The 26609-nt window shown below is 38.3% G+C and overlaps 2 protein-coding genes across 2 annotated transcripts in view; both read right to left on the bottom strand.

The window, feature by feature from the left end:
• LOC117290614 (nucleoredoxin-like) overlaps nt 1–11501 on the bottom strand; it is a 45745-nt gene extending 34244 nt beyond the window's left edge. Inside the window, exon 1 of the mRNA XM_033772077.1 lies at nt 11038–11501. Coding sequence (XP_033627968.1) covers nt 11038–11349 — 312 coding nt within the window. The 5' untranslated portion in view covers nt 11350–11501. The remainder of the gene's footprint in view (nt 1–11037) is intronic.
• Nucleotides 11502–20550: 9049 nt separating this feature from the next.
• LOC117290142 (myotubularin-related protein 3-like) overlaps nt 20551–26609 on the bottom strand; it is a 44900-nt gene continuing 38841 nt past the window's right edge. The window contains exons 14-16 of the mRNA XM_033771397.1: nt 24974–26275; nt 24303–24499; nt 20551–22935 (exon numbers count right to left, since the gene is read on the bottom strand). Of these exons, the coding sequence (XP_033627288.1) occupies nt 22779–22935; nt 24303–24499; nt 24974–26275 (1656 nt within the window). The 3' untranslated portion in view covers nt 20551–22778. The remainder of the gene's footprint in view (nt 22936–24302; nt 24500–24973; nt 26276–26609) is intronic.

Genomic DNA, 26609 nt, shown 5'->3' with positions numbered 1-26609 from the left:
GTTGTACTCGATAATGTTGCAAGCCTGCCTATATATTTTGTAAAATAGTTGTAAAATGTGATCAACCGTCATTTGACAACGTATACGAAATTATATAGAAATTAGATAGACTAACTAGTCTTGTTACCATTGAGATGAAATCCAGTTCATTGAAACAGTTACATAACCAATGGGGGAAATAGTTTAAGTCAGAGAATAGACTCTAAAGTGTAGATTCGTGATTACAATGTAATCGCCTTCGGCTCGTAGATTCTATTCACGAATCTACACTTTCTCGCCCATTCTCCTTAACGTAATGTCAAACAACATCCAAGAAATTCAGAATAGCATGTAGCTGGAAGACCACCATTGATATAAAGAAATGTATCCAGCCTCTAATAAAAATGTCTGGATCCACCCTAGCCTGTATTCCAGACTGCTTGTTATTGTTGTGTCTCCTAACTCCAATTGTAGCTGACATAAATTGGTCAATGTACAAATGACTGTGTGCTGGTTCACTGTAATTTATGGCAGGGCAAGCAATAAATGTCTGCAACAATGATGTATGGAGTCAACCTTCAGGACTCAACTAAATGTAAACACAATGACAACAAATCTGTGGAAAATAAGTAACAAACCACAGGGAAAACTGACGAGATAACTGCCAATATTTCTACATTGAATTCAGAACCCAATAAGATATGAATCAACTATAAATAAATAGTTTCTTTGGGGTAAAACCTACATGTACAAACATGTGTAAAATCTCTTTTAGAGGGTTGGCTCTAAAAAGAGCGGGTGTGGTCCCAATGTTTTGAACAATATACTCTGCTCATCTTCAAAACAATACTGAATGCCTGGACCCTGCGTATTTTATATTTTGCATAATTTCAAAACATTCACCGAGCTGACAATATTTTTTTTTTAAATGCTTCTTTCCTTTTAACACACAGTATGGTTTGTGGTTACAACATGTGTGCATGTTCTTGCCAGGTATCTCTTGCCAGGTATTTGTATCTTGCTGCGCTTTAAAGACACTGGACACTATTGGTAATTGTCAAAGACCAGTCTCCTCACTTGGTGTATCCCAACATACACATAAAATAACAACCCTGTGAAAATTGAGCTCAAATTGGTTGTCGCAGTTGCGAGATAATAGTGAAAGAAGCAACACCCTTGTCAAACGAAGTTGTGTGCTTTCAGATGCTTGATTTCAAGACCTCAGATTTAGAATCATATTCGTGGAAAATTACTTCTTTCTCGAAAACTACATGTACATCACTGCAGAGGGAGCCATTTCTCACAATGTTTTATACTATCGACCTCTCCCCATTACTCATTACCAAGTAAGGTTTTATGTTAACAATTATTTTGAGTAATCACCAATAGTGTCCACTGCCTTTAAAGACACTGGACACTATTGATAATTGTCAAAGACCAGTCTTCTCACTTGGTGTATCCCAACATACTCATAAAATAACAACCCTGTGAAAATTGAGCTCAATTGGTTGTCGCAGTTGCGAGATAATAGTGAAAGAAGCAACATTGTCTAACGAAGTTCCGGCTTTGAGATGCTTGATTTCGAGACCTCAAATTCTAAATCCGAGGTCTCAAAATCAAATTCGTGGAAAATTACTTCTTTCTCGAAAACTACATCACTTCAGAGGGAGCCATTTCTCACAATGCTTTATACTATCGACCTCTCCCCATTACTCGCTACCAAGTAAGGTTTTATGTTCACAACTCTTGTGAGTAATTAGCAATAGTGTCCACTGCCTTTAAGAGGGGGCTTCTAATCTTCTAAGTACTTTCTATTGATCTTTTTAACAAAATTGCTTAGGAAAAACACTAGATTGCTACATGTACATATTAAAGCATGTTGTTTGGCTGCTCCTGCTGGCTACAGTTTAGTCACTGAAAACGTTTTGAAAGTTGTTATGTCGTTAGTGCTAATCAGACATTATTTTGAATCTGCTAAGCATCACAATCTGAAAAGCATCACAATATTGTTTGAGAAAACTATTTTGTGGATGTTTCACCCCACACATGTACACTTCCACACCACCTCACCATTACCCACTAACACCACATCAGTCTCACTTGCTATTGACATATCATTCCATTCTTTCATACAAAGTCTGCTTTTCACAACCAGAATAAATGAAAAGAAAGAAAGCAAGCAAAAGGTTACAAGTACATTGTACCTACATTTAACTCTACAAAGCCGTGAGCTTGTACCCATAAAGCGTAAAAAACAGAGGTAAACAGTACAATGAAACGGGTCCTGTTGATTTTCCTTACAAATACCACAAAGTCTGTGCTTGATACTGCATGCACCAATGCAGTCAGTTAGGAGACCAAAACCGGCTCTTTTCAGAGCCAACACTCACTCAAAAGCGATGGTTGTACCCGTAAGTTTACTATTGATTTATAGTTTCTTTTTATGCAGTCAGTTTCTTCACTCTGAGATCTTTGAATAATTCTAGTTGAAGTGTGGGGCCGGTTGAATCACGCTCGAGCACAGCTGTTTATATTTTTCAAGCTACCTGTGGTGATTTGTGTATTATAAATATTAGACATCATGTAGGCCCTTCAATGTACAGTATCATGTTTACCACTAGTCCAATTATGGATCATTCTGCTCTAATTATCTTTGACAAATGAAATTGGTCAGCCTACATTGCAGGCTACATGGCAACATTAGAAGTTAGAAGGAATTCATGTCGTGCAATCATGAAGACTTGTGAGATGCTAGCAGCAGCACACATATTGTAGGTCCCTTTTTGCGGCTCTAAGCGAGCACATACACGCTCAGTATTGCGCGCATCGGTCTCGACACGCTCAATACTGGCGAGAACTGTGAAAAAGCACGGTCAAAAAGTATCTCATTAGTACCAACTTGATATCATCGACATGAGCAGTACAAAGATAGCCTATAAAAATAGTAAAATTCTGGTACTTCAGGAGGGCGTGTCATGGTCGAGCACCGAGTTCAAGCTCTGGTGTTTCTGTTCAGCAGAGTGTGCATTCGAGTCCCTGTCGTGACACTGTGGGGCAATGCAAGCCTAAATTTTTGAAGTTTGGCCTACAATGTAAGCACGTTGAATTAAAGCCGCTGGACACTTTCGGTACAGAAAAAAAAAAAAAAAAGTTCACAGATTTACAAATTAAACTTGGTAATGGTGAAAGACTTCTCTTGAAATATTATTCCATGTAATGCTTTACTTTTTGAGAAAACAATAAAACAATATCAATTCTCGATATCGCGAATTACGGATTTATTTTAAACACATGTCATGACACGGCGAACATGCGGAAACAAGGTGGGTTTTCCCGTTATTTTCTCCCGACTCCTATGACCGATTGAGCTTAAATTTTCACAGGTTTGTTATTTTATATATAAGTTGTGAAACACCAACTGTGGGCCTTGGACAATACTGTTAACCGAAAGTGTCCAATGGCTTTAAGGAAAGAACCCTTAGTGGAATGGCATCATAGAGTTACTGTTTGCTTTAAAAATATAAGATCTACAAACAATTCGGCCAATGTATATTTTTTTCTGTTGTTTACAGTGGTACTACATTCCTACAAAAAGTATACCCATAACTGCTTCTGTGCACACCATAGACGTACATTATGCACACACGCTATTAGCAAAGACCATTTGAAACATGGTTCAGCCATGGTTCAGCCATGGTGGAATGTTCAGCTTCACAACAGATTTGTCTTGTATAAAAAGTTTGTAATTTTTGTGGAACACATGCCCCAAAGTCCATTGGGCTAATGTACCACTTGGGACTCCAGTAATTTCCCTTCCAGCTGCCATTGCTTCAGGCTATGGCATCAAGAATGTACAGATCCAGACTAAAGTGGGTTCGCTCATGGAGGAAGATCTCTCCTATGGTTTACTTAAAGACACTGGACATGTTTGGTAATTGTCAAAAACCAGTCTTCTCACTTGGTTTATCTCAACATAAATGCATAAAATAACTAACCTGTGAACATTTGAACTCAATTGGTCATTGAAGTTGCGAGATAATAATGGAAGAAAAAACACCTTTGTCACACAAAGTTGTGTGCTTTCAGATGCTTGATTTTGAGACCTAAAAATCAAATTCTGAGGTCTTGTAATCAAATTCGAGGAAAATTACTAAAAATTTTGTCGAAAACTAGTCTAAGTTACTTCGGAGGAAGCCATTTCTCACAATGTTTTATGAAATCAACAGCTCTCCATTGCTTGTTACCAAGTAAGTTTTTATGCTAGCAATTATTTTGAGTAATTACCAATAGTGTCCACTGCCTTTAAGGATCCTCCTGTCTCGCTTGATAGGTCCACCTCTATGATCAGTCTCTAATGATCTGGTGGGGAATTAACATTGCTGGAATTTAATGAGACATGGAATCCCAAGGCTACGATATTGATTCTCATCCACCAAGTAAATATTATGTCAAATCTTAGGAAGGGGACCACAACTTTGAGCGGAAGGACTAACTTAAGGTAGGACATTGGGGCTTTTGCCCTTTCACTTGCAATTCTCAGGGCACACATTACGCAAAACAACATTCCTGTGTGGGCACACATCCGAAATCCATTGGACCGCCGGAACGATCTAGCATGGTTTAAAAGTACAACACATTTTTGATCTGTCAAAGGTCAAATCTTTGTAAACTGAAAACACATGTTAAAATGGGCAAATGTAAGGGCAGCAATAAATTTTGTATAATAAATTAATGAAAATTTTCTCTGAAACATTAATTATTTTGTCGAAGGTCCTGGCCTAAACCTTTTATCCGCAGAAGTTTTGACCAGGGACGTGCACAAAGTGGGTCCAGCAACAAAAGCTGCGATGGATTTGAGGAGTTGCATGAAGTAGGGGGTAACTTGGAACAGAACCCATCACAGTGAAGACCTCATAATGTTGGAATTGTAAAGTCATGTTTCTCGCTCAATGTATTCCGAGCCAGGTTGACACAAAGTGCCTTAAGAATATTGTTCATTCTGTTTGTCTGTAAAGAGAGATCCTTATGACTACAGACATCTATAACAGTAGATCCCTGACTATGCCTGATTGGTCTCATTCTTTCCACTCAGAATGTCTGGCCTAGCTTTTAAACTATTCAACATAAGGACAAATAGAATTAAAAAAAACAGTTGATCGTCCGTGTTTTTGCAAAAAGAGGAGGATGAGGGCCTTTTAACCAAAAATTCTTTCAAAGGCGGCCACCAAGCATTTTATTTCAAAAATAGCCGCAAATTCTTCAGTTTAAAGTCACCACTTACTTTATTTATTTACAAGTTCTTAAAAGATTAGTAATTTTAATGAGAAATACATAGAAAATTTGTCTTACAAAAAAAAAATGTAAAAAAAAAAAAAAAAAAAAAAAATGCAGCCTCAAAAAAGGGTGAGCGAGTGGACGATCAACTGGTATTTGTTTTTATTTGGCCTTACTGTCTCCAAGGTTTACTCCAGAGCAACTCCTCTAGCTACATCGATTAACATCAACAGCCTTGGAAAGAGCATTCTTATCAAGATGTATTATGACAGCAGTCAAAGGAGTCAGAGTTGTACTTAAAGGGAAGTTTATACAACATTGGTTTTTGTAAGAGCAGAGAACCACATGACCTTGGCACATAATGTGAGAGAAACTCTTGAAACTTTTTCATAAAGTCTGTTCTCTAGTTGTAACCACATAATCAGCATTCACCACAAATTACAATATTGGACACTACAATGTGTGATGTCCCATAGCCAACTGTACACCAGCAGTTGTGTGTCCTTAAGATTATAAACAAATATATTTATTGTCTGGTAGAAAGATGGTAACAGACATACATTTGTAGTACAGGCTCGGCCAAATACTTTTTTTCTTCTTCTTTTTTTTTCAATCTGATTGCTCTATACATGTAGGTCCCTAACTGTAGTTCAAACCAGTACAAAACCATTCACAGAAACTGTTTTGAGTGTCACATTATAAAGTGAAGTGTTCCGGCACAACTTTACAACATTCCATAACAATAATATCTACAAATGAATCAAAAAAGTGCAAGAGGACAAACTTTGTGTGTAGGGCAACCAAGCCTCCAAAACCCCTACAAAATTCACCAAACAATTGGTCAGCCGTTTTACTTAAGGTCCATAGTCCATGGAATTATCCTGTTTAGCTGTAGTATTATAATCCTTCAAAATGAGCCACAGCTCAGGTACAAATGATGTGTAAGAAGCTTAGAATCGGTTTATTTGTAAATTACCTTACGCTTGATTTTTTTTAAGGATTAAAAGCCCACAAAGCTAGCTGCAAAGCTTCCATCTGCCGTTATCCTACTTCTTTATGCTTACACATTTTTCATTTAAATGAAATAAAAGTAAAGTCTGTCCCAAGCCAATATGGCTCCTCAGGCCATGCAGTGTATCAGGGTTTTCCTTTGCATTAAACGACTGAGTAGAGATTTGTTATTCCCCCTAGACAGGATGCCAGTCCATCACCAGCTCTCCCCGCTACCCATTTGTACTCCTGGGTGGAGGGAAGCAGTTACAATTAAGTGCCTTGATCAAGTGTTGCGACTGACCGGCCAGGATTTGAACCCACATTCTGTAAATTACAGAGCTTGAGTCCGCCACTTAGACTGCTCGCCCACGACACCCAGACAAGACAAATCAGCCAAATAATACATGTATGTTTGGGTTAAAATGATGCAAAATTGAGATTAAACAATTCATTTATAAACAGCTGGAGGCGTCTTGAAGGACTTTGGACCCCTTTTCTTCAAAATTCTTTGAAGAACCCTCCACCCCCCCCCCTAACAAGTTTCATACAAGAATTCACAAACCTTCTTTTGGTGAACCCTTATTCATGTTTACAAAAAGCACACATTTCTTTGCCACATAATGACCATTTACAAAGCTTGCAATGGAATGTATTGCATTTGATTTATTGCCAACGCACAATATCAGGCAACATGAAATGCATATATCAGTCAGACATCGTGGGTAAAGTTACCGATCATGTAAGGCTGTGTGCTTTATACGTACATGAAGGGGTAACATTAGCCGGCTTGTACCAATGCACCACAGCCCAGCCGGCCGACCATGTGTGATAGAATGAACTTGACTTCAAGGGACTCACTCAACAACAACCCTGAAATCCTATCGAGGTCCTGAACAGCAATTCTCCCTGATCGTAAATGCGCTCATGCACAGCAGCATTGTAAGACACTTTATAACATTTAATTGTCTGGTAAACGTTTAAGGTTAACTGTCATTCAAATGATGCAGGGTTTTTTTGGGGGTGTTTTTTTTTGGGGGGGGGGATTATATGAGAAATCAAAACAACTGTATAGCCCCGTGGCATCAATCAGTGTTGAATGCTGGATGGCATAATACAAATTTTGACATTTAAAAAATCAGAATTTCCATCAAACACACATAATTAATGTTCTGCATGTTATAGGTATAACATATTGTAAACAGCAGAGGAGAATGTTTTCAATACAGGCCAAAAAAAGTCGTATCACATGCCAATAAAATAATGCGAGGGGAGTGGGGACCAATTGCTCTATTATGACTTGATGTGTCTCTTGACTGGGCACTCTGTCCCTAACACAGAATGAATCAAACAACCAGCACTCACTTTTTTTGCGATATTCGATATAATCGCGATTAATTAAATTTGACATCATCAGTCTTCAAACTCCCAGTGAAGGTTGTAGAAGAGACAGTCATAGCATAAGAGAGGTGTTCTAATGACCTATTCTTCTGGTTTTACTTCAAATCGATATCGGGATATATCGATATTTTGATTAAAACCAAATTGATCGGATATTGCGATAATATCGTGGTATCGCCCAAGCTTTATTTTGGGTATTTTAAAGCCACACCTTCAAGGGGTTATGATCGAGCAAGGCATTCTGGGAAAGAAAGAAAAAATGGCGCAGCGGCGTGGTTGCTAGCTTGTAGCCCCAGCTGAAAAGCTGGGCTGTCTAGGAAAGTGTACACAGCTATCCACCACTACAATCATAGCATTCATCTTTGAAGCAGTGATGGATTTACCATAGATTCACGTTCAGATGACAATATAAGCCAAGCTTCTCAGAATTTATAATCCATAGTTTAGTACGTGTACCTTCCTAAGAGAACACACTGACATTACAATATAAAACGAAGTACAGCCATCTGTTCTAAAGGACTATACAAATAATCAAAGGAGATTTATCAGGGTTTCTATTTAGGGGGCATTGACTCATTGGGAATGTTTCTTGAATATCAAGCCAAAGCTTCATTTAGTCTACATTTGCATTGAAAATAAGTTCTGAATTTCAACATTGTGCATTGTATTTTCCAGACACAAGCTTGCAGATTTAATTACACAATGCTCAATTAATTTGTTTCCATTGTTCAGCACACTAGCCTATACATTCTTTAAAAAAAAAAACTAAAAAACATAACAGATGGCTGATAAAGTAAAATTAAAACACGATCAGTTATGTAGAAAAACTGTAATATCACCACAGAAAGGATTGATTTTTGTTTAAGAGAGCGTGGACTTAATTAATACACCAGGGGTTTGGTAGATTCCATTAGTGTATTGCCAATACACATTCGATTGAGTTTTAATGCAAATATTGGCGCTATTGCTATAGACAACAGCCTGTTAGAAACTCAATTAGGGCTTTGTGGTGTCTGCTGTCATGCGTGTGTAATGAGGGTCTCATTGAGGCTAATTAGGCCGGGCAAAATGCTCTGGGAATCATCATTCACTTCAAACTACAGTAACAGCCTGTGACTAGACTAACACTACAGTCTACATGTAGGCAGTGCCTTTACTGACTACACTGCTTACACTGCAGGGAATATGGTAGCATTTAAAGACTAACTTCCGTGTATTACATAAAAACAATTTTTTTATGAGCTTTCGTAGCAACAACTACTTCATACACAAAATTTACAAGAGACCAAATTACAAATAGATTTGTTGCATAAGCTCAGTGCCTTTTTTTTATGTAGGCCTAAATATGTAAGTGGTACCACTACCTGTCTTGTTTTCTATCAGACTGTTGGCTATTTTTTAGTTGCTAACAATGAACACAACTAGTACTGTACATTGGATTTGTGTAGTGAAAGTGAAAGTGTAGTGAGACAATGGGTCATGTGGCATGAATTCATCCATGAATTTGTGGAAAGAAATACATATTTAACAAGGTACAAAATAAAGACTGTGGGTTCGAGTCAAAGTCTTGACACTTGACACTAAAAATCATTAAAAGCAAGACACTTAAAACCATTTGGCCTACTGCTTTGTTCTTCAGATGGGATGTAAATCCATTGGTCCAGTGTGGACACGATTACACTTCATAAAGAGTTATAAGGGTTTGCCCTGCACTGTTTGCAGCAAAATGCACCACCTCACCTTTTGTACTTCTCAGTAAAAATGATATTTAATGTGTTTGACTCAGCTTCAAATCGTAACGAGTTCCTCCGACTTGGATATTTTGGCATCAGAGGTGTCATTTATGACAGACAAAGCGCATTATTTAGAGGACAAGAATTAGAGTAAACATTGTTTTTTTTAACAGATACACGAGTTTGAGACTATTATTGTTATTTTTTGCGTTGGAGGACTTATTTCATCACTTCATTTGAATTTTTTTGGGGGGAATTTTATTCCTTACATTTGTGGAATTACTAAGACACATAACAGGGCTTACTAAATGAAGACTTTGTCCAGATATGATGATTTGAAAATTTGTCAAAAAAAACGTGTACACAAATTACATTTACCGTGACATACTCTTGGGCGCCACCATGTTTCAATGATTCTCCTCCTGTTGATCGTGGGCACCCGGCAAATCTGGCAAGTCATGAATATCCATAAGGTGACGTCATGATCGCTAGGCTTATGTGCGTGTACAGTAAAAACTGAATATGTATAAGGTGGCGTAGCGCTGCGCTGTATCTGGAAATTACCACCGCACAACGTCACCTCATACATATTCATATTTACTTTGTACACCACGCAAATTGATAAATCAGCGTAGCCATACCGCGTCACGTGACATGACCTCTTGGATATTCATGACTTGCAAGATTTGCCTGGTGCCCTGACTTCTCACGTCCAACAAGAGGAGAATCATTAAAACATGGCGGCGCCCAAGAGTATGTCACGGTAAATGTAATTTGTGTACACGTTTTTTTTGACCAATTTTCAAATCATCACATCTGGACAAAGTCATCATCCTCATCATTTAGTAAGCCCTGTTATGTGTCATAGTAATTCCACAAATGTAAGGAATAAAATGAGGTATGTTGGAGTAGTATTGGACTTTTTTATGTGGGAGAAATTTGCAATCAAACTACCTCGCATTTTGCGACCTTTGAAAACTTAGCGTTTAAGATATGTATCGAAGGTGGGCTGTAATGGTGACAGTGATGAGACCGATGTTAAAAGCGGAGCCATTAACAGCTCAACAAGGTGGGCTAGTTTAGTACAGACTACACTCAGTCAAAAGGTACGAAGTGTCGTGTCCAGGGTACAAGTGGCAAAGGAATGAAGTATCCAGACACCCAGTAACATATTCATAAACCACTGTTGTGTTGGAATGTGCTGTATTTTTTGTAAGTGATAGTGTAACTAACGCTGAAAACAGTGTACCATACCATGGAGGTAGCCATACACACTCAGACAATTACTAATTAGAATAGCTATTAAAATTAGCTCGTTTACTTTGGCTCATCAATATAAATTAAACAAAAATTCTTTACAAGACAGTACGTACATTAATGTAATATGTAGGGCCTATAAAATATGCTCTGTTTTTCAAATACAGCTTTATAATATTGAAGTTAATGTAAATTAAATTCTAAATCTTACTTTTGTTTTTATTGGTAGCAATACCATTTACAAGAGACAGGACATGCCTACTTCTAGAAACTATAACGTAAAAGGCTCCCACGTGAGCCTCACTCATATAGGATTATAGTTTCTAGAAATAGAAGTACATGTAGGACAGGCTAGACTATATCTTTTATTAGTTGTGTAGTTGAGTTAATAAATTTGTTTTACCTTGATATTTCTCTCGGAAAATGGCAGCAAAAGCCACGGCATATGTTGTGTAAAATACTCCTCACAATGCTGTTCCGTCTTATCGGAGCTCACAAACACAATCTCTAACCTTTTGCCTCCCCCACCTTCACCATTGAAGCTGTTGTAGAAATTACTCAAGATAGGCGTGTATTCCCGACACGGGGCGCACCAGTGAGCTGAGAAATATAGACCGACGACTTTCCCGTCGCCAGCCAGCGACGACACGTCAACCTTTTCCCGGTGTTTGTTGAATAAAACTTCGCCAAGAAGCACAACGAGTGGGCTTGTCATAGTGGCTGGAAATCACTGTAGCAGCCTGGTTGTGGAAATTATGTTATCAATTCACAATTATTACTGTTCGTGTCCAAATGTAGAAACGTAATTTTGACGAGCAACAGCTTCCGAATATCCACATGTGAAATGCGTGTGTTGTGTGTTGTCTGTCTCGCTAGCTCTCTCTGTCAAAACAATGTGTGCAGATGACACTGCATGCTATGTGTTGTTTTCAATGGTACTGGTTCCCGGTTGTCTGCTTGTTGTGAAATTGTCAAAAAGATGTGAACCAGCGTAAATAGTTTCACTTTCTTTTCGTCTAGAGAGGGCGCTCGTGATTTTCCTGGGCCAAACACTTTAGCGCTGCCCTGGGTTTTTAGCAGAAGCTTTGAGTTTGCTTGGTTTACTTTTTTAAACCTTTGCTCCTGAGGTCACTTTTCAAGTTGGATTATGTCACAAAATAATGAAACTATTTTCGGGTACAGCTTTTTTACAGTAGGGTTGGGGGGATTCTGGCCAATTTTAACTAAGTTTATGTTTGCATTTCTAGTCTAAGGCAAGATTTATACAAGTAGTGAGGGAAACCCAGAGAGAAAATTAATTTGTTAACCTTTAAATTCTTTCAGTATTTTGTGTCATAACTTTTTTAAGGATTATTAATTGAAAAATGTGAAGAATTTCACAAAATACATTAGGAACAAAGGTAAAATCAAGTAAATTCAAAGCTATTTAAAGGCAGTGGACACTATTGGTAATTACTCAAAATAATTATCATCATAAAACCTTTCTTGATTACAAGTAATGGGGAGAGGTTGATAGTATAAACATTGTGAGAAACAGCTCCCTCTGAAGTGACTTAGTTTTTTAGAAAGAAGTAATTTTTCACAAATTTGATTTCGAGACCTCAAGTTTAGAATTTGAGGTCTCGAAATCAAGCATCAGAAAGCACACAACTCCGTGTGACAAGGGTGTTTTTTCTTTCATTATCTTCTCGCAACTTCGACGACTGATTAAGCTCAAATTTTCACAGGTTTGTTATTTTATGTTGAGATACACCAACTGTGAAGACTAATCTTTGACAATTACCAATAGTGAATGCACAAAACTGTGACACATTATGGCCCAAAATTGAGAAAAATATTAAAAGCGAGAATTGTATGTCCGAGTTGAATGCTTTGAAGTTATAAGGTACCAAATAGTGAGTGTAAGGATGCCACATTCAATGTACGTTTCGTGTGCACTAAAAAACAAAGCTTGTGAAATTATGATAAAGAAAATTAGGAAATTGACGGTAATTGATAGTAAAACCACACAAGAGAAGACAATCTAAACCATATTCATGTTCAGACAATTAACAACTTTCATTTATTAAAATCCATTGTCTAACTATTGGATTAAGCAATAATTAACTCATTTCTTAAAAGATCAATGTATTTCATGTCAATATTTTTTTATTTGGGGGAATAAAGGATAAAAGTCACAACAAATTGTTATAAAGAGAAATTGCACTAAAGTTTTCATAAGTACTATGAATAAATCCAAATTTAAAAGGGTAGAATAATCAAAAATTTGACAAAGTTTATAATCCTAAACTGATGTGACACCGATATTCATGAACGGATTGAAAAGTTCAAAAGAATAAACAAGGCACTTAACACTAAAGTTTTTCCATTTACAGTCAACTCTCATTGTAACAAGGTTGATGGGACCAGGCAAATTACCTCTATATAACAGGAATGTTGTTATAAAAGGACAGCAAACCAAAGAAACACAAAGAGAAATTGAAATTTGGGACTTCAGAATTAAGCACAACCTCTTTATAAAAGTGCTCTTTATAACAAGAGTCGACTGTATAATTAAAGTAATCAAGACATTCATCCATCAACAAAATGTACAATATCATTTGTAAAGAGAAGCTTGGGAGTTAAGAAATCAGGGCCCAACTTCATAGAGGTGCTAAGCACAAAATTTGCTCAGCATGAATTTTCATCCTTGATAAAAACAGGATTACCAACCAAATTTGTTGCATATTGCTTGATACTGGTATTCAGCTGTTGTTTGCTTATCCTGAAAATCCTGTTTTTATCAAGGAAGAAATTTCATGCTAAGCAAATTTGTGTGCTTAGCAGTTCTATCAAGTTGGCCCAGTTCTGAATAACAAATCAGTCGTGCTAAAACTTCCCAAATTTTGCCAAAATTGCAGCTACAGCTGCGGCTATGGCAAGATCACCATAGCATTATGTGTTTCTATGTTGAGGTATAGACCTTTCTTTTGCAACGTTACAGCCCGAGTTTTTGCCAACCCAGATTGGAAAACTATGGAAAGTGCAAATCAAGAAAAGATTCCTATTTTTGGTAGCAATGTAACCAAATTTGCTGATTTTGTTTAAAATGAAACAACGAATTAAAAGAGGTATTTTGTTTAATTGAAAGTTTGCAGAAAATGTTGAGTTTTGTTAAAACATCTGTTAATACGATTGAATGTTTTACTAACATTTGGCCGACCATGCCAACCACGGTGGTTTGTTTATCAACAAAAGAAAAGTCTATAAGACATCCTTAGCAACACCCTCAGCAATAGATGTAGCCAAAGCCACAATTTGGATACTGCCTTAGCCTCAAAGGCAGTGGAAACTGTTATTAATTACTCAAAATAATTGTTAGCACAAAACATTACTTGGTAACGTGCAATGGAGAGCTGTTAATAGTATAAAACATTGTGAGAAACGGCTCCCTCTGAAGTGACGTAGTTTTCGAGAAAGAAGTAGTTTTCCACGAATTTAATTCTGAGATCTCTGTTTTCTTTCATAATTATCTCGCAACTATGACAACCAATTGAGGTAAAATTTTCACTAGTTTGTTCATTAATTTTATGCATATGTTCAGATACACCAAGTGAGAAGACTGGTCTTTGGCAATTACCAAAAGTGTCCAGTGTCTCCAAGTATAAGACATCCTTAGCAACACCCTTAGCAATTGACGTAAAGCTGTAGCCTTTAGTAAACACAAATCTGGAACTGCAGCAAAGTCGTATCTCAATTAAACTATTTTGGATGACAACCCTTTAGGGCCCTCTTTGTGCAACATACAGCATTATTATTACATAAAAAAGTGTTTTTTGCGCTTACAGCAATATAAGGTCATAAGTTATTATTGTTAGGAAAAATGGTCTTACTTTACATCAGGAATATATTTTAAGTCAACCATTGGTTGACTACAATTTGCATATGGAAAGCACAATGAATATTTAATAGCATTTATTCGACTGAGCCTCGTGATTGGCAGCATGAAATAGCAGCAGGTTGCATCATCACTGAGGGCAGTGACTTGACTATAGTGTGCCAGACAACTGTTTCATGTCTATTTATCAGCATCGGAAATTGTGATTTCTAAACTGGCTATTAATGCAGAATGATACAAATATTCTGCTCCAAGATTTAGCTTTCCAAAAACCTTGAGGTCTATATAATTCAAAAACATGCTCGCTAAAATGTTGGCAACTATAAATCACAAATGGAAGCAATTGTTTGAGACAAATCTAATCTGTAATGTCGGCTTGTTTACAAAATTGGAGATACATTAATGTTATGCTTACATGTGAATGAATACAGCATTTACATGCAAGGTTTGCCTAGGTTTCCTTAAAATAACTACAAAATGCTGATCTCTTTTTTTTTTATGGGTACCGCTTTATTTAGGTTCAAACCATTTTATGGATGTCTTGGGCAATAATTTTATCAGTAAGGACTTTAAGGTGATCAGAGACAAATTACCAAACAGAAGAATTCATTTTCATGGAACTCTATACACAAAGATTCAAATTCTCCTTTGATTATTGCCCCATTAAAGACAATGGACATGTTTGTAAAAATGTCAAAGACCAATACCCATAATTGATATAATCCCAACGAGTGCATAAAATAACAAATGTGTAAACATTCTAGCTCAATTGGTCATTTAAGTTGAAAAGAAAATAATGAAAGAAAAACAACCTTGTTGGAAACATTTGTGTGCTTTCATCAGATGCCTGAGAAAGGCTTCTGACTACATTAAAGGAACACATTGCCTTGGATCGGAAGAGTTGGTCTATAAAAAGCGTTTGTAACCATTTGCTATACAATGCATATGGTTGGAAAGATGTAAAAGTAGAATACAATGATCTACACAAACATGCCTCGAAACTGCACGGTTTTCCTTTTACCTCGTTGACTAACACAGTCGGCCATGTGTCAAATTTTTGACTCCCATAAATGGCCGACCAAGTTAGTTTGCAAAGTGAAGGAAAACCACGCAATTTTGAGTCAATATTGTGTGGATCATTGTATTTTACTTTTAAAACATCTTTCCAACCATATGCATTTTATAACAAACGGTTACAAATGCTTTTTATAGACCAACTCGTCCGATCCAAGGCAAAGTGTTCCTTTAAAGAGGGAGACATTTCTCACAACGTTTTATCCTATCAACAGCTCTCCGTTGCTTGTAACCAAGTAAGTTTTTATGCTAATACATTTTTTTAAAGTAACTACCAAACATGTCCAGCGTTTTTAAGGGAACCAGATGATTGGTTGGATTAGACATTCCCACAACAAATCAAGTTGAATATTTAAACAACTGATAAACATACACTACTTGTTTAACTATAGTATGGCCAATATGGGAATTATGAAGACCAAAGAAATATTGTGTCAAACAATTCATACACTTATATAAGCTCTTGTGAAATATGATTTCATAAACAGCTGCATTGTGTTAACACACTTTTTCAAACATATACATTTTCCTATATAGTGTTAGCTTTTAAAGTAGCTATAAAATATTCAATGAAAAAAGAACTATCTTTGTTTAATGAATAAATTCATATAATGTTGTTAAAGGCTTATAAATCGTTAGGGGTTTGGATTTTTCTTGGACTACAATTTCACCTCTTGTAAAAAGGAGAAATCTTGGTTGTACGTAAAGTAAACAAAGTTGAAGGTTGTTCATCGATAATTAACAACTTGGGAGATTTCTACTTGTAGTATTTCATTCAAAAGCCAATAAACCTTTGTTTTTTGTTCGTACCATACTATTGTTATAATCCTACATAAATATAGATATTAGCAATCAAATGAACGCGTGAATATTTCATTTGAGAAATCGCACAAAAACCGAAGCAAATACGTCAACGCAATCTTAGAAACATATTTGACAGAATCGTTTCTCAGATTCAATTTTTGGGGGATTAAAACTTGTACATTTTTTCAGAACCACATTACTTCGAAGTGAAACGATTTACATAAATGCTATACAGTATCAAAACTGTTGTACTTTATTGCCATTAATTTATAAGTGATTACCAAACGTATACCTTCCCTTTAAGATTCATGTTTTAGTACAAAGGATGTATTCCTGTGAATTTTCTGATCAGACAGTTGTTTTTTTTGCTCAAGACAATGGGAATGGTATTCACAGCCATGACACCTCGTCATATCCAAACTCATTATCTTAGTTCAACTACTGGATTCAGTACTGCATAACTTTAATACACCCGCTGATGTCATGATGCTATTTTCAAAGGTCTGTTTACACATCTCAACAAATGAGACCTAGCCAAGTATCTAAGAAAATAGCAATGACCCTAAGTTGATTCTTTAACTAACCAAATTCCGTCAATGACCACCCCTTTAAAGACACTGGACACCTTTGGTAATTGTCAAAGACCAATCTTCTCACTTGGTGTATCGCAACATATGCACAAAACAACAAACCTGTGTAAACTTGAACTCAATTGGTCATCGAAATTGCGAGATTATATGGAAGAAAAAAACACCCTTGTCAAACGAAGTTGTGTGCTTTCAGATGTTTGATTTCAAGACCTCAAAATCAAATTCTGAGGTCTCAAAATCAAATTCAAATATTTTAATTGAAAATTACTTCTTTCTCGAAAACTATGTTACTTCAGAGGGAGCCGTTTCTCACAATGTTTAATACTATCAACAGCTCTCCATTGCTCGTTACCAATTAGTTTTTTTGCTTAAATTTGTTTTGAGCAACTACCAATAGTGTCCAGTGCCTTTTAAGGCAGTGGACACTGTTGGTAATTGTCAAAGACTAGCCTTCACAGTAGGTGCATCTCAACATATGCATAAAATAACAAACCTGTGAAAATTTGAGCTCAATCGGTCATCGAACTTGCAAGATATGAATGAAAGAAAAAAACAACCTTGTCACACGAAGGTGTGTGCACTTAGATGGTTGATTTCGAGACCTCAAGTTCTAAATCTGAGGTCTCAAAATTAAATTCGTGGAAAATTACTTCTTTCTCGAAAACTACGTCACTTCAGAGGGAGCCATTTCTCACAATGTTTTATACCATCAACCTCTCCCTATTACTCGTCACCAAGAAAGGTTTTATGCTAATAATTATTTTGAGCAATTACCAATAGTGTCCAGTGCCTTTAAAGCAAGCCAGAAATTACCACAATGAGTTTGCCATGTCTGATTTTCTGGAATCCACTTTGCCAGATCTGGATCCATCAATTGCAGGGTATTTTGGCTGTTAACTTCATTCTGGAAAGCATTATTTTGTTATGTTTGTTTAAAGACGCTATGTCAGATTTTTGGCCCCTAACATTAAAAAATAGATTTTTTTTTAGTGAATGGTATTTCAAAGAGTATCACCCGCTCTATTAACGAAAAAAAGGTTAACTTTTACTTTTAATGGTCAGGAACCATGACAAAAATTTAGAGCGTTTCTTATAAAACACATGAATTGGTCACGTGATATATTGTCGGGATCCCGACAAAAACTAATTTTGAGCACTTTATTTCACTGCTACTAATAATTGGCGGACTTTTTCAAGCAATGGCTCAAATGAAAGCTTGTAACTTTCTCGACCCCCATCAAAATACCTATTGAATTTTAAATCAAAATTTTTGGGTCAAATCGGCCAAAAATCTGACATAGCATCTTTAAACAGCTCTATGAATTTGGGACCAAGGGATAACAATGAGCTCATGATGTGGAACATGTATTTGATGTAATTATATGAATTACATAGTCTGTTAAAATGAGTAGGGCAGATGGCCTTAGCTTTCGATCCAAGCCGGACCTTCTTCAGAGGCCTAAAACAAGTACAAACAAATACATATCCATATATAGAACAAAAGAGGGGAAAGGGATAAAGGGAAGGACCCAGAAAAAAGTGGGAAAATTATAGCCAATTAAAGTTTCTATTTTAGAAACAATTGGTGGCTATGAACCAAAAGGAGTCAAGTGGTGAGCACAAAGGATGTTCAGTATGAAAGGATGGATTACTGGACCATTACATAGTCTGTAGGTACAAATCAAAAGGTTCATAGGTTTTCTCTGGATTTAGCTAGCTGTACAATTCTACTAAGATGTTTCATATCATCGTTAGCTTGTATTTGACAATAATACAGTCATGATAAGTCAGACTCTAGGAGTTCCTTTTTTTATTTTTTATAATTTTCTTATAAAAAGGATAATAATAATTATTCAGACCATCTGATGGTACATCCTCCATTAACCACTCGTATATATCACTGCCATATCACAACCAATATCTCAACTTCTAAACATTTGATTTTACGGGTAAACATCCAGTATGAAGTGGTATATGTACACAAACTGAGGCTCCAAATAGATACAAATTTTTGTTCACCTAGGGAATTCCCCCAAGGGAAGAGTATTAAGTGTACCTGGGACTTTCTTGGAAAGCTGGAACCATGTTCTAGACCTGGATCCTACCGGGATCCCACTGGGATCCCACTGGGATCCTACCGGGATCCCACCGGGATCCTGCCGTGATCCCACCGTGATCCTGCCGGGATCCCACTGGAATCCTACTGGGATCCCACTGGAATCCTGCTGTGATCCCACCGTGATCCTGCCGTGATCCCACCGTGATCCTGCCGGGATCCCACTGGAATCCTACTGGGATCCCACAGGGATCCTCCTGGGATTTCACTGGGATCCTACCGGGATCCCACTGGGATCCCACTGGGATCCTACCGGGATCCCACCGTGATCCTGCCGTGATCCCACCGTGATCCTGCCGGGATCCCACTGGAATCCTACTGGGATCCCACAGGGATCCTCCTGGGATTTCACTGGGATCCTACCGGGATCCCACTGGGATCCCACTGGGATCCTACCGGGATCCCACCGGGATCCTGCCGTGATCCCACCGTGATCCTGCCGGGATCCCACTGGAATCCTACTGGGATCCCACTGGAATCCTACTGGGATCCCACTGGGATCCTGCTGTGATCCCACCGTGATCCTGCCGTGATCCCACCGTGATCCTGCCGGGATCCCACTGGAATCCTACTGGGATCCCACAGGGATCCTCCTGGGATTTCACTGGGATCCTGCCGGGATCTCACTGGGATCTAGCCGTGATCCCACTGGCCGGCGGGGGATCCCACTGGGATCCTGCCGGGAGAGAGAAACCCCTGCGATCCCAGTTTAAGTCAATCAAAAAAACGAATTCCCGGTGGGATAATTCATAACCGGGATCCCGGCGGAAAAAGTATAGATTAATTACAAAGAAAACAGCAGCTGTTACTTGTGCAGCTGGGTCCATTTAAAAAAAAAACAATATTGGCAAGCAATTTTTTTTTTGCAATAACCATCAATAAGTTTTAGCTTAACACTAAGCAACAAATCAGCTTTATAGTGGGGTTATGAACGAGGAGTATAATTTTGCTTCGTACATTTTTTAACTGCAAGCAAAAAGTGAAGCTTTTCTTCACAACAAGAAGATTGGTTACTGTTTACCATGTTATTGTTCACTGTAAACCCCAATACACGTACAACTAATTCCAAGTTTTTTTGTTCTCATGGTTTAATATAAACCAGTTATTATAAATTCGTTTTCATTAGTAGAGGCAAACATTTAATCTGCAGTGTACAAGTATTGTAACCTAAATTAAATTTATTTTTGTAATAACTGATAACAAATGTGACCCGCTCTGTGAAAATGAAGATCTATATTTGCATGGTTAATCTTTAGAGCACTTACTTTTAGGCTATAAAGCTATGAATACAACAATTTTGTGATCATACTTGTGTCTAATTTGTATCCTTTTCTGCGAAATGGTAGTTTTAAACATCACTTTACTTGTAATTCGTTTTTCAGAATATATGGTGTATTGGCTAATTTCAAACGAAAGTAACTCAGCAACGCGATACACCCAAAAGCTAAAACATATACCAAATTACTGCTGTAGGTGTGTTCTTTCCAGCCATGCATATAACTCAATCCTTGAAATTGTCAACATCCGACTCATTTTCAGGTAGCGGGTCACATGTTAGAAACAGCTAAATGTGTTGTGTGGTGTTTGTGTTTTTGTTTGTTTTACTTCTTTTGTCAAGACCAGAAACACAATGATCCACCAAAAGAACAGCATTTACGGAAGGAGCAACTTTTAGACCAATCCCAAAACTGTTGAGCAATAGCAAGTTACCAGCCAAAATGCCATGTAATGAACATCGATCATGACTGGCTCCACGGGAACGTCTGCTTACTAAACTTACTGTCCAAGCACCACTTTCTGCTTCTTAGTTTTCAGCTGGTAATAGACTGAACAAGTCTAAATCATATTGGAACATTGATGAGTTTGATTCTATTTCTTTACATGTTTTAAAAGAAGTGAGGGGGTTGGGCGTCGTTGCCGAGCGGTCTGTTAAAACCAACCCTTTCCATTTACCTACCCCCCCCCCCACCCAACTCTTCTTTTTCATCCCTTGCTTCTTACGTGTGCTGTCTGCCTCTCTTTCTGTTAACATATTTCCACTTGAAAATTCCATTACACCTGGGCCCCATTTCATGGCGCTGCTTTTCACCGACTTTTGCGCTAACGATCACCATTCTCCGCTAACAAGCTAGCGCTGAATTTCTGTGCTACCTGAGTAAGCGTAGAATGCATAGTAACGTGGAGTATGCACACGCACTAGCCAACATGATTCCCAGCTAACCAGTGAAACATGCTTGACGCAAGCACAAAAATCTTTGCTTTTTAAAGGGCTGATTCTTTGCTTACGATAAGCAGAGCCATGAAATTTAGCCCAGTATACCAGTTTATGGTGTTGAGTTGTCATTTAGCCTTTCGAGGAAGACTCTGCTAAGGTCAAAACTAATATAACTTTTACAACTAAAATCAGGTGTGTTGAATAACACTTCCCTTTTAAACTGAATTTTGACGAAGTCAACTGGAGACCTCTATTCATTCAGTAGGAACCCAGTATTCAATTTCATTAAAAAAAACTCCTGGACTCTCATAAACCTGCCACAAAACTACAAAGATTACTTGATCCTGCTGTGACCTTAAATATAATATTATAGTTAAGTTGATGGCTCAAAGCTTAATGATTATATAAAGATTTCTCTCTTTTTTAGATGTGGGTAGGGCTAAAAGAAAAACAGAATTCTTTTCAATAAAAACTAATGTTTATAACGTTATTATATACTATTTTTAGGGGTTATATACAGTAATTGGTGTGTTTACGAACCCACTGACTGAAGCCGGTACTCGGTGCCATTGCACTGTACTTTCCTTAACTCATGACCTTTGACCTCCAACAAACACAAATGAACACCTAACTCTATACTTTATGCACCCAATGTAAAGTTTATATTCAGACTTAGCCATATTATTTCAATGACATTGAAGTCACTAGTAATGATTCGATGCCTGACCAGACAGAATCTTTCAGGTTTTCTTTTCTCCTTTGGAGCTGATAACGTTTCGTCATCTTTTGGAGTAGACCTTTATCGTGCTGACTCCATCTTGGTCATGTTCCTCGTATTGAATAACAATAGCGAATGCTAATGATCATTTTGCAAACAGGAACCAGACTATTTTGTTCTTCCAGCCTTGGTTTGGTAACATTGATATCAATGGGAGAAATTCAAGATGGCTGCACCATGATAAAGGTCTATAGCAACAACACATTAAGACTATAAAGGTGTTCAAACACAGGCTATACCTGACAAGTCTTCATTCACCTTCAACAACCCTGACTGGCTTACACATTTTGAGAACCAAAACTGTTTATTTGTTATTTTTTATGGAACCTTACTGTTCGAATTCAGCATGGAACTATGTGCCTTTTACCTTTTTTCACAATATGAATGTGATTGTTTTTGACAAACCAAGGCATACATGTAGCACAAACTCCCCATGCACTAACTAGTGTCATCAGGCCCATAAGCGCCAATCGCTTGTCGATATCGGGCAAATTGCGGCCAAATTGCGGCCAATAAGCAAAACAAATACTTATATTTAAATTTCATTATTTATCTATCAATTTGATTATATTTTGTTTATTTTTTTGGTTTTTTTTGTTCCAGTTTTTAGACTCAAAGTGTGTAAGCAGATCAGAAATTGACATTAAAATAAGCACTCCCTATAAGTAAAATGTAAAAAACTACTTATGCTCAGCCCAGGTCTGCTGCAATTTGTGTTTTCCTACTGTTGTTTCTCTCCAGCGTGTCGTAGCATGTCTTACACACTCTCTCCGGCTCGTAGAGTTGTTCATGGGGTATGGCTGTCATGTAGTTAGAGCAGGTGTTACAGAAGATCTGCCCACAGCTCCTGAAAGACAAAAAAACACTCAATCAAGCCCGGTTCAAGCCCGGTTCATACTTTCTGCGAATGCGAAGCAAACTTTGGTGACGCAACAATCTGTACGCACTCCATTTCCCCTTTGTGACGCAATGAAATTCGCATCACACGAAGCATTCGCAGGATGTATGAACCGGGCTTCAGTAGTTGTGATTCTTGGTTGAGCAGGGGTGAAAGTCATTGCTAGGGAGATGTGGCCGCGCAGATAAAAGCACCAAAATTCAAGTTCAGGTGTTTCTGTTCAGCAAAGTGTGGGTTCGAATCCCGGTCGTGACACTTGTGTCCTTGAGCAAGACACTTAACCATAATTGCTTCTCTCCACCCGGAGGTAAATTGATACCTGTGAAGGCAGAGATGGTTTATGTGAATGATTAGCGTGGAGCGCGATTACTCGCAGCACTGGCTGTATACTCCCCAGGGAGCTGAGATGGTTTAAGGCCCAGTGACCAGGGGTAATGATGTGGAAGCGCTTTGAGACGCATGTATACAGCGCTATATAAAACAAGTCAAAAACTGAGATCCAGATTTCAGGAGGTAAAATTATGGCATTTCCAATTCCTGGGGGTTTTATTCCAAACAGCTTTTGGGAACAGATTCTTGGTGATAGAGAAGTAGATCAAAGGGCCGTACTTATTTTTCTCGGAGAACACCACATCATTGTTTGTTTACCAGGCAGACTTTAAACAAAAAGTCTGAATTCAGATAAAAGTCTGAAATTTTCTCCTCCCTGGTTGAACAAAGACGTTTCAAATGTTCAACCCAAACTCCTTTAAAATTTACCCAGTCAGGTTCCCTTGTGGTTTATCATTTTATAAGTATTTGTAAAGACCTTTTTATAGCAATGTCAAAGTTTGTAACAATGTTGCACAAATAATTTGAAAATAGTGTTGAAAACAAAGTCACCCAGTCTGGACATCATTACATAGCTACAGCGTCTCTTTTACTAATTCTAATTTTTAAAGGAACACGTTGCCTTGGAGCGTGGTCTTTGAAAAGAAACCGTTTGTGATGAAATGCATATGGTTAAAAAGATATTTTGAAAGTAAAATATAATGATCCACACAAGTATCACTCGAAGTTGCACTGTTCTATGTAGATAACTAACACGGTTGGCCACTTTATGGAGTCAAAATTTTGACTCAACAAATAGGTCGACCGTGTTTCTTCGCGACGTAAAAGGAAAACCGAGGCATGTTTGTGTGGATTATTATATTCTACTTTTAAATTATCAATCTAACCATTTGCATTTCATAACAAACGGCGTCAAACGATTTTCAAAGACCAACTCGATCGATCCAAGTCAAAGTGTTCCTTTAACATTCTGATGTTGGCTTTACCTGCAATGGTGCTTCCTAAAGACCACATTAAACTGAGCATTACACGTGAAGCATTGGCTAGCGGCATAGTCTGGCATCCAGAGTGTTCGTCTGGCTTCAGTCTCATCTACTTGTTCCCATGAGATGTCTGATTGTAGTGAGCCGCAGCGGGACGAGCCGTCGCGGTCTCTCTCTACTTCAATATCCGAGCAAAATATCTACAAAACATCATTGTCACGAAATAGTAAAAATAACAATAAGCAGTTCTTATAGCGCATATTACAAAAAACGCTTGAATTTTTACGCCACAAATCAGCGAAAAACAGAGCTGTGTCGTTGAATTAACTTTTCACAAAGGCTAAACTACTTCAAAATATATGTATTAAGCTTTGGTTCGCGTTTTTGTCCTGTGTGACCAGGGCCCAATTTCATAGAGCTGCCTAGCACAAAAACTTGCTTAGCATGACATGTCTTTCTTGATAAAAACAGGATTACCAACCAGATTTCCTATTGTTGCATATTGCTTGTTACATCACGTGGAAATTTGGTTGGTAATCCTGTTTTAATCGAGGCAAAAAAATTCATGCTTAGCAAATTTTTGTGCTTAGCAGCTCTATGAAATTGGGCCCAGGCCTTATGTAAGTCGTAAACACCAATTCGGACAAGACCTTAGATCTACTAAAGGTACTCACAGCTTTCTCTTGGCAGAGCCCATTGATTGCTACAGGGGGAAATAGAGGTCTCCCGTGAGTAGATTGCTGAACCAGCTTCTGCATTCGGATTAACTCTTGACGTAACATCGTCACCTCATCCTGGTAGCCATGGATCAACCCTAGCAATCTCTCCTGTTCAGGTGCAGGCACCGTAGTCAGGCCATCGGCGTCTAAATGACGTCCGACCTTCAGACAACTCGCAGAGCCCTTGATGGGCAACGAATCTGAATCATTTGAGGATAGGCAAGGCTTAGAATCGCTGCCTGAAATTGGGCTAGACGGGGCAGAGTAGAAGTTTGGGATGCTGGAACTAGAAGCATGCCTAGTGTTTTGGTTATCGCCATTCCGTAAGTCGGGAAGGGATTCTGAGCCGCAGACCGACATGTGAGTGTTCCAGAAGAGTGGCCCGTTCCGGAGTGGTAGAGTTGTGGTTATGTTTGAGCATGTCAAGTCTGATGTGCTTGTGCTTATACTGATAGAGTTGACTGTTTGTTTGGTTGACAGGCCGTTATTAGCTAAGCTGTCTGCTGGATCAGTATCAACTCTCAATTCCAATGGACTGTGTCCGTTTTCGTTGCTGGCGTCAGCGTGTCCGTTACACTCATTCCAATGATTTAGATCCTGGTTACCATCTCTACTGATGGAGTCCCCAGTGAGGGTGTCCGTGGACCCGTTCATAGGGCCATCCAGGGACTGCCGGCTGCTGCATTTATGATGCCTCGGTGTGGAGGTCCTTGAGCTCCCTTCATAGGGTACATTAACAGAGTCATTATCACTACAATCGCCATTAGGGAGTCCATTTGAGTGACCGTTAGTCAGACACTCTGTGTTTGTCTCCGTCTCCGACATAGAATCCACCTCTTGGTTGAGATCCTCCGATTCTTTATTAATAATCTCATCCGAGGAATTAGTTTCCGTGTCTTGGTCAATCTCATCAGCCTTCACCGCTGTACCGCTAAGCTGCAAGTCGGTGATCTTGATGCCCTGAGGTGGGGAGCCTATCCTCCCTCCATCTAACTTGAGCTCACTCAGGTTGGGATCGCTTAGTCGCCTGACTAAGGGGCTTCCTTCCACAATGCTCCCTCGCTGACTCTCCTCTTCCCCCTTGTGCAGGTCGTCCACGGAGCGAGTGCGCGGAAGTTTAGCGCCCTCTGTCGACGCTGCCTGCTTAGCTTTCTGTGAGTTTGAGTTGACATCTTCGCAGGTTGCTGGGGCGGAATCTGACAGGAATACCGCAGCCCAGAAATTCAGTGTGCGTACATTGTAACCTGGATACAGGACCTATGAGAAGATAAAATCACACCATTTAGAATCGAATTAAAGAACTAAAGAGAAAAACATTTCCTTAGCAAACCCAAATACCACGCAAGCCAGTCCATTTCTTAAGGTTTTATCTTAGATGATCCAAAAATAATAGGCTTCTGATGGATCCCAAGACCAATCCACAAACCCAAGTTTTAAGTTGATATGCCAAGTCCTTCGTGAGTTATATAGTCGATGATTGCACACATACATGCAAGCATGCACGCACACATGCACGTACAAACTGAGTTGAAGTCACTCTGTAGTCATTCTGTACACTTAAGGAAAACTTGTATTCTTCAATACTGTAAAT

Source organism: Asterias rubens, chromosome 5, assembly GCF_902459465.1.
Source record: "Asterias rubens chromosome 5, eAstRub1.3, whole genome shotgun sequence".
Classification (NCBI taxonomy): Eukaryota; Metazoa; Echinodermata; class Asteroidea; order Forcipulatida; family Asteriidae; genus Asterias; species Asterias rubens.
The sequence above is the reverse complement of the archived record's forward strand: the minus strand, read 5'-3'. Positions and strand labels throughout refer to the sequence as shown.